The following is a 12459-nucleotide window of genomic DNA, read 5'->3' as shown; positions in this document are numbered from 1 at the left end:
AAGGCCCGGGGCTCTGCTGAGGTGGGGATGGACTTGGCGGGGGCTCTAGACTCCCAGACTCACTGGGGGCTAGATGCCAGGATACCACCGGCCCTCCCTAGTTGGGAGGGGCCCAGCTCTGGAGGGGATTCCAGCCATCCAAAGCCCTTGCTATGTGGCCTGGGGTGAGACCCAGGGGCCTCCCAGGCCTTGGAGACCTAGCCTCCTAAATGTTTCTCATAGAGCCTCTGGGGTCAGAGCACCTCCAAATCCCAGCCCCTGAGGACCCAGGCTCAGCGCCCCAAGCAATGGAAAGAGACTAGGATTTGGATTCAAATTCGACTTTTCCTCCGTAGAGAAATGGGCAGGACAGACCCAGCTTGGGGCCAGCCTTGACAATGCTGACACCTAGTGGTACTTGGAGGAACTGGCCCTTCTCTCCCTCTGTGCACAACTGAATACACTGTGTCCACAACTGAATACACTGTGCACACAAAAATCCAGATGTTTAAGGTAAAGAAATCAGAGGCCAGGTGCAGTGGTTCACGCCTGTAATCCCAACACTTTGGGAGGCCGAGGCGGGCGGATCACAAGGTCAAGAATTCTAGACCAGCCTGACCAACATGGTGAAACCCCATCTCTCCTAAAAATGCAAAAATTAGCTGGGCGTGGTGGCGGGCGCCTGTAGTCCCAGCTACTCAGGCGGCTGAGGCAGGAGACTCGTTTGAACCCGGGAGGCAGAGGCAACGAGCCGAGATCGCGCCACTGTACTCCAGCTTGGCAATAGAGCGAGACTCCGTCTCAAAAAAAGAAAAGAAAAAGAAATCAGAAAGGGGAAGAGGGACTTTTCCATTACAAAACTGTTAAACAGAAGTTTCCGCTGAGAAATCTAAGAGGAAATTCATTTTACCTTCCCTGACCCCTTAGCCAAAATAGCACCCAAACATCTAGCATCCCTCCTTCTGCCTGGGGTAATGGTACGCACAGACACTCCGGAGCCCAGTGTCCTCATCATCTCCAACTCTTTCTGCTCTTCCTCCTGGAAGCCCCCAGCTTCTGTCCTTGCTCTGTCCCCCAGCATGTGGCCCCTTCTGACTCTGTACCCCAGCAAAGTCATTAAAACTTAAGCTGGTGAGGCAGGAGAATTGCTTGAACCTGGGAGGTGGAGGTTTCAGTGAACTGAGATTGCATCACTGCTCTCCAGCTTGAACGACAGAGCGAGACTCCACCTCAAAAAAAAAAACACAACCCACAACTCCCCTCTTTCCCTCCTGCCGACTGAAAATGTTTGCTTGGCTCTGTGAAAATAATGTTAATTAAAAGTCTATATACACATATAAAATGTCAATTTAAAGAAAAAAAAGACTTAAGCTGGAAAGCCAGCTTCAACTCCTTATTCATTGCGTGACCGTGGCAAGCTACCGAGCATCTCTGAGTCTTAGCTCTTTTGTCTATAATTTGGGAACATCTATATCTACCAGAGAGGGCCACTGCGCAGATTAAATGAGCCTGTGCACTTAGCACATGAACTGGCGCTCTAGGTCCTCAGCAAATGCCTGTCATTGCCATCATTGCTGCCATCAGCATCATCACCATCATCATCATCCTGATCATCCTGCTACTCTTGGGAAATTAGGTTTCATCAACAAGATTGTCAGCAGCTGATGTCTAAACCCCCATCCCTAGCTCCTGCTGAACAGAGCAAAGGTTTTTCCTTAACGAAAACGATATCATATCTGCTTCCTACAGCATTTATATCCTATAGGGCAGAGCACATAGTAGGTCCTCAGGAAACTCTCTGGGTCACCCACCTACATCTCCAAGCTCACGTCAGATCACCTCCTCACTTGCTCACTGCCCTAGCCATGCTGGCTGCCTTTCTAACCTATGAATAAGCTCATTCCCACCTCGGAGCCTTTGGCTGCCTCTGCAATGCTCTTTCCCCAGAGCCCTGTGGCTGGTTTCTTGTTATCACGTGATTCAAGTGTCATTTCCAGGCAGGTGCCGTGACTCACGCCTGCAATCCCAGCACTTTGGGAGGCAGAGGCGGGTGGATCACTTGAGGCCAGGAGTTAAAGACCAGCCTGACAGAACTTGTTTCTATTTAGGAAAAAAAAAATTAGCTGGGCATGGTGGTGTATGCCTGTAATCCCAGTTACTCGGGAGGCCGAGACACAAGAATCGCTTGAATCTGGAAAGTGGAGGTTGCGGTAAGCTGAGATAGCACCACTGCATTCCAGGCTGCGCAACAGAGTGAGACTCCGTCTCCAAAAAAAAAATCACTTCCTCAGAGAAGTCCTCCCTGATCACCCCAATCAAAATAGCACTCCTTCCCTCCTTCTCTATACTGCAGAGGTCAAGTGTCTAAGTGGCTAAGTAGAATTCCAGTTCCAGCCTGGTGTGGTGGCTCATGCCTGTAACCCTAGTGCTGTGGGAGGCTGAGTCAGGTGGATCACTTGAGGTCAGGAGTTTGAAACCAGTCTGGCGAACCTGGTGAAACTCCGTCTCTACTAAAAATACAAAAAAAAAAAAAAGTTAGCCAGGCATGGTGGCGGACGTCTGTAATCCCAGCTACTTGGGAGGCTGAGGCAGGAGAATCACTTGAATCAAGGAGGCAGAGGTTGCAGTGAGCAGAGATCACACCTCTGCAATCCAGCCTGGGCGACAAAGCAAGACTCTGTATCAAAAAAAAAAAAGAATTCCAGTTCCATCACTTCTTAGCAGTGTGGCCCGAGGCAAGTTGCTTAATCTCTCTGTGCTTCAATTTTCTTTTTTTCTTTGTCTTTTTTTTTTTCTTTTTTTCTTTTTTTTTTGAGACTGAGTTTGGCTCTTCTGGCCCAGGCTGGAGTCCAGTGGTGCAATCTCAGCTCACTGTAACCTCTGCCTCCTGGGTTCAAGCAATTCTCCTGCCTCAGCCTCCCAAGTAGCTGGGATTACAGGTGCACACCATCACACTCAAATAATTTTTGTGTATTTTTAGTAGAGACGGGTTTTCACCATGTTGGTCAGGCTGGTCTCAAACTCTTGACCTCCAGTGATCCACCCACCTCGGCCTCCCAAAGTGCTGGGATTCCAGGCATGAACCACTGCGCCGGGCCCAATTTTCTCATCTGTAAAAATGGAAGTAATCATAGTTTCCACTTCGTGAGGTTATTATGACAAATTAATATATATAAAGCTTTTAGAGTAGTGCCTGGCTTATTGATGAAGTGCTATCTCATGTGGGTAATTATCTTGTTCACTCATTTAGTTGCTTGTGTTACGTTTCTCCATCTAGACTGTACATTCCAAGAGACCAGAGACTTTGTTTGTTTTGTCCCTACCTTACATATGGTAGGTCCATCTTCATAAATATCAAATGATTAGGAAGAACTGGCTGGGCACGGTGGCTCACGTCTGTAATCCCAGCACTTTGGGAGGCCGAGGCAGGAGGATTGCTTGAGGCCAGGAGTTTGAGACCTGCCTGACCAATATGGCAAGACCCCATCTTCACAAAAAATAAAAATTAGCCTGGTGTGGTGGCACATGCCTGCAATCCCAGCTACTCAGGAGGCTGAGGGGGAAGGATTGCTTGAGCCCAGAAAATTGAGGCTGCAGTGAGCCATGATCATACCACTGCACTCCAGCCTGTGTGATAGAGTGAGACCCTGTCTCTGAATGTGTATTTTTTTTTTTTTTAATTTTTAAATAAAAAATAGGATCTTAGGAGACATGAAAGCCCTATCTGCTGTCTCTGGCTTCAACTGGCCCCACTGTCCCAGAGACAGCCCTGGGGTGCCCCCTGCTGGATGCCACACAGGTTTTTCCTTACAGGCAGCTGGTATCTGCCATCCTGTAATGTTTACACGTGGGTCCAGCTCTGTCCTCCAGGGTAGGAGAGAAATGCTAACAGGAGCTAACAGCACTCACTTAGGAGCCAGATGTGCCTGGACAGGAGCTTCTGCTTCTCCAGTTACTCTGTATCACTTGCCAGGAAATCGTAAAAGGGATGGCCATGCACTCTCCCGTCCCACCTCTGACTGGACTGTGGGGTGGTGTAATAGGAAGTGCCCTATGCCCAGGGAGCCTTCTGGCCCGCCTCACACAGCCCTTTGAAGGCTGAGAAGCAGTTGTCTTATCTTCTTAACCTAAACACCACTGGTGTATCTGATGTCCCTCTACTGACAGGGAGAGTGAGTCTGAGGCCCCTCTGGTCTCCTCTGAGGGCCCCATGCCCTGGGGAGAGACCACAGCAGGCTCAGGGCCTCTGGGCTTCCGGGCAGGGCTTCTGGCTCCTTCCTCAGGCTCTTGGCTGCAGGTGGCCTTCTGGTTTTGCACCTACCTCCCACCCCTCCCCCTGCCTTCCTGGCTGCCCTGCTTCCCCTGTCCCTGGTCGGTCCGTTGTGAGCCCAGAGGCCTCTCCTGCCTCACTCCATGCCTGTTCCCGCCCTTGGCTTTGGTTTCTGGCCACAGACACTGCACCTCCTGTAACTGCATCAGCAGCCCAGGGCCCGACACTCTCTATGGGCCTCTTTCCTGAATGTTCCATGGGCGCCTGAAAACTCAGGGGCGCCCCCCCTCCACCTACAGCACCTTCTGCACCCCCCACATTCCAGTGCTGACCTCCAGTACTCACGGGTACCCCTACCTGACCTCCTGGCCCCTCACGCCCACGACCTGTCTCCATCTTCAGTTTCCTCCCATAGCCTACTGCGGGCTCCAGTCCTTTCTCCACTCACCCCATCCCCTATTAACCTGGCTCCCCACACGCCCACCCTTAGTCTCCCACCCCTAAGCATGGGAGTTCATGGGGTGAGCCTGTTCCTCCATAGCCCTTCATCAAGCTGGACCCCGAGGGCAAAGCATCAGTTCCTTTGTCTGATTGGCAGCTCCGGTGAACATGGACTGTGCCTTCCCCACCAGACTGAAATCCCCTAAACAGGACAGAGGGCGTCCTTGTGGAAGAGGCTACGCCTCTCCCTCGAAACTGAGAGTTTTCTGAAGTCAAAGTTTTGTCTCCCTTGTCAGACTGAGGATGTCCCCAGAGCAGGGGCTGCATCTCCACCACTGCACTGGAGGGCCCAGGACACTGGCTCCCCCTCCCCTGGGGTCCTACCCTTCATGTGGCCAGGCTTCTGATTCTTCCTGCGAACGAGTCTCTTATTCCCCGCTGTAACTTCAGGGCCCCCACATATGACCTGGCCTGGGGTTGGGGCTCTGGGAATTGTAAGTAAATGAACGAGTGAAGGAATGAACAATTGCAGGCAGGCCCCAGCTTGACCCCTGCAATCCCACCAGACCAGAAGGTAGCATCAGGGTTCAGAACCAAAGCAAAGCTGGAGGCTCTCAGTGATTTTATTGGTCTCCATTTCAGGAGAGAAGGGCAGAGGGTTCCAGGCTCTTCAAATGCCCGCCCCCAGGACCAGCAGCTGACAGTCTCTGGAAGGGGCTGGGGTGGCCGGAAGGAGCGTGCCGGAGCACAGAGTCTGGCACAATGCCCTCCCCACCTCCCTTCCCCCAGGCCAATGGCTGGGCCAACCTCTGGGCCAGGCTTGGAAAAGGGCCAATGAGACCAGATGCTAATGACTCCAGAGGGTGGGCATGAACTAAGAGAAACTCCAAACCAACCCTTTTTGTGCTTCCCCATCCCCACCTCCCATCCACCACCCCAGGCCCCTCAACTCTACCCCTGGGCCCAAGAGAACTGGTACCGTAGACCCTAGCACAGTCCACACCCACCCCAGTTGCCAATCAGACAAAGGAACTGACACCTTGCCCTAGGGGCCCAGCTTGATGAAGGGCTGTGGAGGCTTGGGGAAGGTGAGGACACTATGGACTAAGTTAAGGCCTATCTACTCCCAGCCTCTACCCTTCCAAGCATCTGAGGGAGGGTAGAAGCAGGGCCACTCAGGGCTCTACCCACATGCTGCTATTGGTCACCTGGGCCCTGAGAACTGGTACACCCCCAACCCCACTCTGCCTTTAGTAAAGGATGGGGGATCATAGCAAGGCCTAGGATAATCACTGGACCAGGAAAGGCCTGGAGGGCAGCCCCCGCAACATGCCCTTTTCTGGCCTCTGGGCAGCTTGGGTGTCGGTCAGGCGCCAGGCTCAGCTCACCCTTCCTTGGTCTCACAATCCCAGCTTTGTCCTGCCTGGCAGGGCCAGGCCCAGCTGGCTCCATACTGGCCCAAGGGCCGCTGGAAACCAGAGCAACTGGATCCCTACCAAGTATTTTTCCAGGCTATGCCAGGGGCCCTCGGGAGACAGAAAAGGATGGGAAGGGAGCAGCGTTCATCCATTTGTTCATTCATTCCTTCCTTGGACAAATAATATTTATTGAGAGCCCACTTTGTGGCAGGCAGTGTGCTAGATGCAAGGGGTTCAGCAGTGGGTCCAGTCCAAGCCAACGCCCTCACGGATCTACGTTCTAGAAGCCGGCTACCTAAGCAAACCTATGCCAACAAAACTTCTCTCTCCCTGCTCAGGGGCTGGGCTCGGAGCAAGGGATGGGAGGAGGATGTGTGGCTTGGGGAAGGCAAGGACGCTATGAACTAAGTTAAGGCCTATCTACCCCCGGCCTTTGCCCCTCCAGGCAGCTGGGGGTGGGTGGAGGCAGGGCCGGGCCGCTCAGGGTTCTACCCACACGCTGCTGTTGGTCACTCGAGCCCCGAACCAGCCCTTCCAGTAGACGGAGTCCTGCCCCCCGTGCTCGAAGCGGACGAAGCGGACGCCCGGCCCGTAGTCGGTGAAGGTGTGGGAGATCTGGGGGCGGAGGTAAGAAGAGTCAGCCTCAGAGGTCCAGAGGCCTCCCCTGCCGCCCCACCCCAGCACACCGACAGACCTGCAGCTCCCCCATTCGGTTTCTCGGCAGTATTCAGAGTTCTCTCCACCACCCGGTGACCATCTCAGCCCTGCCCAGCCCAGGCGCGCCGCGGGCGGGGTCTCCTTAAGTCACGCCCCTGACGTCCAGGCCCCACCCCTCCGCCCTGGGTCCCCCAGGCTCACCTCCATCCAGCCCCCGCCGTCACTGTCTTGGGGCACTGCCACCTGCCCGCTGCTGAACTCAGCCAGCACGTCCTCGTGCTCGGACAGTAGCTTCACGGTGAGCTCGTACAGGCAACCAGCGTCGCTGCGGCCCGAGTACCTGCTCAGAGGGAGGGAGGGAGGTGGGGGGCGGGGGGGGGGGTGGGGTGGGGGCATGACCTCAGCCCTGCTGAACACGTCCTGGGGACAGGGAATTCCACAAAAGTCCTCCTGTGCGCCCAACATCCCTGTCGGCCAGCACTGCCAGTGCTCCGAGTTTACAGATAAGGGAAACAAGGCCAGCAAGAGAAAGTGACAGTCCAAGAACGAAACACAAGGACTACATTCCAGGTTGGCCGGACCCCAGCTTGGGGCCAAAGCCAGTCCACAGAGTGGCCTTTGGTTTGGACCGCAGACTGATTTTGAAATATATACATTACGTACATACAAACATATATATGTGCATATATTTGCCAACAATTAAAACTCAGGAGGGGAGGTGGGTTTCCAGGTTCTCCTGAATACTCCGAAGCTGTCTACTTTGCAGACCCGTGGCCCACGTGGCCTCAACCCCTGCAGTGGGGAGGCAGCATCCCTGGGGGGGGGGGGTCCCCAGCTGGCTCACCCCTCTGCCTTACCCCACTCCTCCCAGCCCCATGCCACCCCAGGGCCCTCTCACCAGTCCTTCACCACGATGGCCGGCTGAGTCGTGTCCAGCAGCTCCTCCCAGTAGCCCTCAGCCTGCAGGTCAATGATCTGCGCTTTGCGACACCACCTGGGAGAACTGGAGTTAGAACAGAGCAGACGGTCCCCCTTCCCCCCTCCTCCACCCCCTTCTCCTTACTCGAAGGAGGAGGCGAAGTACTTCTTGACGCTCTCGTCGTGGGTGAACTCCACCCCACTGTCTCCAGGCAGCTCCTCCACCCTCCAGCCGTCCCCGCCATGCTCCACGTCACACCAGCCCTCCAAGTCCTCTGTAGGGACACGACAGCCCCACCCTGGTCACTCAGTCCCTGCTAAGGCTGTGGCAGGGCTGGCTCTTGCCACTATGTGGAGGTGGGCAGGGCAAAGGTGGCACTTGGTGTCTGGGTGGGCAGATGATGAATGAGAGAGTGAACCAGTGGGCACTTTCTAAATCTGCCTCCTGGCAGGTATGTCCCCCATCCCGCCCTGCTCCAGCTGGCTGAGGGTGGGAGGAGCCGGGAGACCCCAGGACGCAGGTGGCCAGCGAGGTACAGTAATAGACAGCCTTGGGGCTACCCATTGCTGGCACTGAGCCAGGCGCTTCCATTTCTCCCTCAAAGCCAGCCGGCGCCATTTCGGCCCATTTCGCAACAGGGGAAGCTGAGCTCGCCCGGCGAGGGCTTCTCACCTTCCCCGCATGGGTTGCGCAGAAGGTTGCGGCGCCGCTTGCTCAAGAAGTAGAACTGCTGCCAGTGGTCGCGCTCCTCCTCCGCGCCGCCCTCGGGCACCAGCCCCTCCTGCTGGCACTTGAGCAGCCACAGCGGGGCGCCGTCCACCAGCTCCTTCCAGCGCAGGCACACCAGGCGGCAGGCCTGCACCAGCTCGGCGGCCGGGAGTGCGGCTAGCACGCGCAGCAGCAGCGGCTCGGGCAGCTCGTCCAGGTACGCGGCGGCCACCGCCTCCTCCTCCTCCTCCTCTTGGTCCTCCGGCCGCTCCTCCTCAGCGCTCGCCTCGTCCGGCTGCTCCTCCGGGCTTGCCTCCTCGGGCTGCCCCACGCTTTCTGCAGGCAGGGGTGGGTGGGGGGTTGTGATTCCCCCACCCTGTACCCCTCCAGACCCCAGGACTGCAATGTGCCCATATCCTCCCCCACCCACCTTGGGACAATCCACAGCTGGGGTCGGAGATTCTGTAACTACAGACTGGTGCCCAAGGAAGAAGGCCACAGGGCCAGGGACCAACCCTGGATCAGCCCCTAAGTCCAAAGAGGTGCCTCAGAGGCCTGTTTCCTCTGCTGGACCAGTAAAGCCCAGGCCTGGGCAGATGGCAGCAAGGATCATATTTTTATTATTAATGACATCCATCTATAGCACTGTACGATGCTTCACACCGGAACTTCTTTCATCCTCCCAACCACCCTCTGAGATCCCTGCTCCCCTCACCTCCTCAGGAAGCCTTCCGGGATTTCCCCCTATGACACCTTCTCACAGCCCTTCCTAGCTTTTGTCTTGTGGTGTGATCCTATGATAAACGCCTGTCTCTGGACCATACGGAGCTTCACGAGGGCCAGAACATGGTCTGGAAAACACAGCTTCATGTCCTGTGCCTGGCATCTGGCACTTTCCCTGGTCTGTTGTCAGGAACTCATGTTTTGGGGGTACTCGGCAAGTGTTAGCCACTGTCCAAAGCATTTCAACTTCATTTACTCTTTAAATCCTCATACCATTTCTTTGAGGTTGCTCTTATTGCTGTCTTTATTTCATTGATGAGGAAACTGAGGCACAGAGAGGTGAAACAGCCCAGGATCACACAGCTAATCAGTGGTTGGAGCCTGGATTTGAACCCAGACAGCCTGGCTCCAGAGCCATCTTAAACCACCACAGCCTCCACAAACTAATTCACTGAATTAGTAGGCAGTGTTAGGATTCTGACTTTTTTTTTTTTTTTTTTTTTTGAGATGGAATCTCGCTTGCTCTGTCACTACACTCCAGGCTGGAGTGCAGTGGCATGATCTCGGCTCACTGCGACCTCTGCCTCCTGGGTAGCTGGAAGCTGAGAAGCGAGTCTTCTGCCTCAGTTTCCCAAGTAGCTGGGATTACACGCATGTGCCACCACACCTGGCTAAATTTTGTATTTTTAGTAGAGATGGGGTTTTGCCATGTTGGCCTGGCTGGTCTCAAACTCCTGACCTCAGGTGATCCACCCACCTAGGCCTCCCAAAGTGCTAGGATTACAGGCATCAGCCGCCACGCCCGGCTGACTTTTATTTTTAAAGATAGGATCTCACTCTGTTGCCCAGGCTGGCCTCAACTCCTGTACTCAAGCAATCCTCCTGCCTCGGCCTCCTAAAGTGCTGGGATTACAGTCATGCTCCACTGCACCAAGGCCAGGATTTTGACTTTGCAGGTGCAAATATTCAGGCTCAGGGATTAAGTGACTTGTTGAAGGACACACTGCCAGTATTTAGGGAAGGGGACATGGGACCTGGAGCCTTCAGGGGCTGGAGAACAGAGCCCAGAAACCCAGCTGTCCCCAGCTATTGTGTGATTTGGGGATGAGGAGGGACTTATTTAAATAAACCATAACAAGCAAGGAGATGACATAGGGCCTTGGGGAAGGAAACTGTCTCTACCTCCTTTTCGCATCCTTGGCCCTCAGTTTTCTCATCTGTAAATGGGAGTAATCATTGTGCTAGGCCATACAAACAGGACAGATGTCCAAATCCCCTGACGAGGGGGACAAGAGCATTCTGAATTGTAAGGAGGCAGGCAGATGTCACCGCAGCAGCCGGACTGTCTCTTGGATCCCAGTTGGCTTCAGCGGGGCCGTCACAGCCTTGAGTAAGTGGACACCAAGTGCCCCAGATGCCTGGATGAGGGAGAGCCAGTGAGGAGGAGACAGGGCCACTGTGGGTGATCAGGAAGACTACAGCTCTCAGACCTACGATGGGGAGCTCCCATGGGCTAGGCCCTGGAGAGTCAAGGCGGTGGTGGGAACAGGCCAGGCACTGGGGAAGGGGACAGGTGGCAGGGCCCAGACCCAAGTCTCCAGGCCCACCAGCCCTTAACCTCCTCACATGCAGCTTCTCCTCCCTGCCCAACACACAGTCGGGCCCTTGAGAGCTTTCGCAGAGCCCAGAGCACACAGCGAGTCCTCAGTCAATCTTACTGAGTGAACCACATTGAACACAGCACTTCTCCTTCCTTATTAGCATTTTTTTTGGCCACATCTTTATGATGTGGGGATTTACACCTGCCCCTTTGGCAAAGAGGAAACTGAGGCCAAAAGGGGCTTAACAGCTTCTCCCAGACCACATCGCAGAACAGCAGGAAGACAGAGGAAAATGCCAAGCCCTGAAGCCACATCGCCTGCCCAGGCAGATGCCCACAGCTCTCTGGGGAGCTGGGCCCAGTGTCCTCACCTCTCCAGCCCTCCCCTCCGGCCCTGGCCCCATCGGACACCTGATGCTCCCCGAAAGGTGCACCTCACCCAGTCCCCTCTTCTGGCCCCGGGGCCTGGCACTCAAGGCCCCAGATCCAATTACAGCTCCCCCCACCCTCTCTCTTACACACACAACTCCCCACATTGTTGTCGGCAGAAAGTTATCTGGCCCCTGGAAGCTGCCTGCCTGCGAGGCTGATTCACTCACCTGGAGTGGGCCCCAGAGTCCAGGGAATAGCTGAGCCCTGGGAAAAAGCAGGAGCCAGTTCTGGAGCCCTACAGAGGGTGTGGCCAGAAGGCCGTGGATTGGGAGCAAGGGCTGCAGGAGCTGGGATTTTCAGGGCTGGAGGTGGGGGGAATGGGGGGTGGGGGGGGCCAGAGCTTTCATCAGTCTGTTTGCCACCGCATACCCCAAGCAATGCCCACCCCGAGCTGGACCTGATGAGGAAAGAGTGAGGGCTGTCTGCAGGCAGGTCTTGTTTCCATCCTGACTCAGCAGGCAACCCCTGCAGGCCCCGCAGGGAGTTGGGCGATTGGGGGTGAGGGGTCTTGGGTGCCAGAGAGGATGACTGGGCAGCCTGGGAAGGCTCTGAGCACCAGCCAAAGCTGCCCCCAATGCTCCCTCACCGCTGGCCCGGTCCCCACTGGGCATCTCACCACGCCGGGGAGGGGAGGGGCCGCCCCTCCAGACAAGGGAGCTCAGGAGGAAGGCAGGGATAGGTGAGGCCAGGCCAGGGACCCCAAAGAACCCACGGGGATCCAGGCGGCCCAAGGCCCTGAGCTGGAAGAGCTGATGAAAGAAAAGGCTCGCAGCCTCCGTCCCAGACGCATCCCAGGCGCCCGCCAGACAGACCCTCAGGAAGCTGGGAGGCGGGAATGTGGGGGTCCTCTCGTGCTACTTCCTGGCTAAATGGGACCCAGGAGTCCTCTCTCCCTGCCGGTCGCCTCTCAAGGCCTCCCGCCAGACCAAGATAGCAGAGAGATGTGCTCTTTGGAGACCGCCTCTAGGACTTCGCTGGCGTGAAAGTTTGCCGCGCCAGGTCTCGGGGCCCCCTCGCTCTCTGACTCCGCTCTGTGCAGCGCTCGCCCGCCGACCCCATCTCCCCTCCCCGCCGCAGCGAGCGGTCCAGGCGGCGGCTACCTGGGTCACCGTCTCCGTCCATCGCTGCGGAGGGCGGTCGCGAGAGGAGGAGGAGCCGGAGCGCTGCGGGCTGCGCGAGTCCCGGGGCGGCGAGTACCGGCGCTGTCCGCGTCTGTGTCGGTCCCGGCGGCCGCGCCTCTTAAAGGCCCCCGACCCGACCCGCCCCGCCCCGCCTCTGGCCCCGCGCCCGGCCGCCCCGCAGTCCCAGCAAT

The 12459-nt window shown here is 56.2% G+C and overlaps 1 protein-coding gene across 2 annotated transcripts; it reads right to left on the bottom strand.

Moving 5' to 3' along the window:
- Nucleotides 1-6275: 6275 nt before the first annotated feature.
- LOC105473237 (F-box protein 2) lies at nt 6276-12404 on the bottom strand. Of its 2 annotated transcripts, XM_071100691.1 has the most exons (7): nt 12248-12387; nt 11315-11449; nt 8357-8728; nt 7829-7958; nt 7664-7759; nt 6967-7105; nt 6276-6723 (listed from the first exon to the last, which is right to left on the bottom strand). In XM_071100691.1, the coding sequence occupies exons 1-7, from the start codon at nt 12267-12269 to the stop codon at nt 6589-6591; spliced, it is 1029 nt and encodes a 342-aa protein (XP_070956792.1). In that variant the 5' UTR covers nt 12270-12387; the 3' UTR covers nt 6276-6588. The 2 variants fall into 2 exon arrangements, with proteins under 2 accessions (XP_070956792.1, XP_070956795.1); XM_071100694.1 differs by lacking the exon at nt 11315-11449 and having other exon boundaries at nt 12248-12404.
- Nucleotides 12405-12459: the final 55 nt, after the last annotated feature.

This window comes from Macaca nemestrina, chromosome 1 (genome assembly GCF_043159975.1).
Source record: "Macaca nemestrina isolate mMacNem1 chromosome 1, mMacNem.hap1, whole genome shotgun sequence".
Lineage (NCBI taxonomy): Eukaryota > Metazoa > Chordata > Mammalia > Primates > Cercopithecidae > Macaca > Macaca nemestrina.
Note: the sequence above shows the minus strand (reverse complement) of the source record. Positions and strands in the feature narration are given on the sequence as shown.

What these genes read in the sequence shown, in the direction of transcription:
- LOC105473237 (XM_071100691.1), bottom strand. Translation starts at nt 12,269, where the DNA reads ATGGACGGAGACGGTGACCCAG. An exon ending in GACTCTGGGGCCCACTCCAG is followed by an intron (nt 8,729 to 11,314) that starts GTGAGTGAATCA and finishes CCCTGCCTGCAG; the next exon opens with AAAGCGTGGGGCAGCCCGAG. An exon ending in GCGCAACCCATGCGGGGAAG is followed by an intron (nt 7,959 to 8,356) that starts GTGAGAAGCCCT and finishes GTGTCCCTACAG; the next exon opens with AGGACTTGGAGGGCTGGTGT.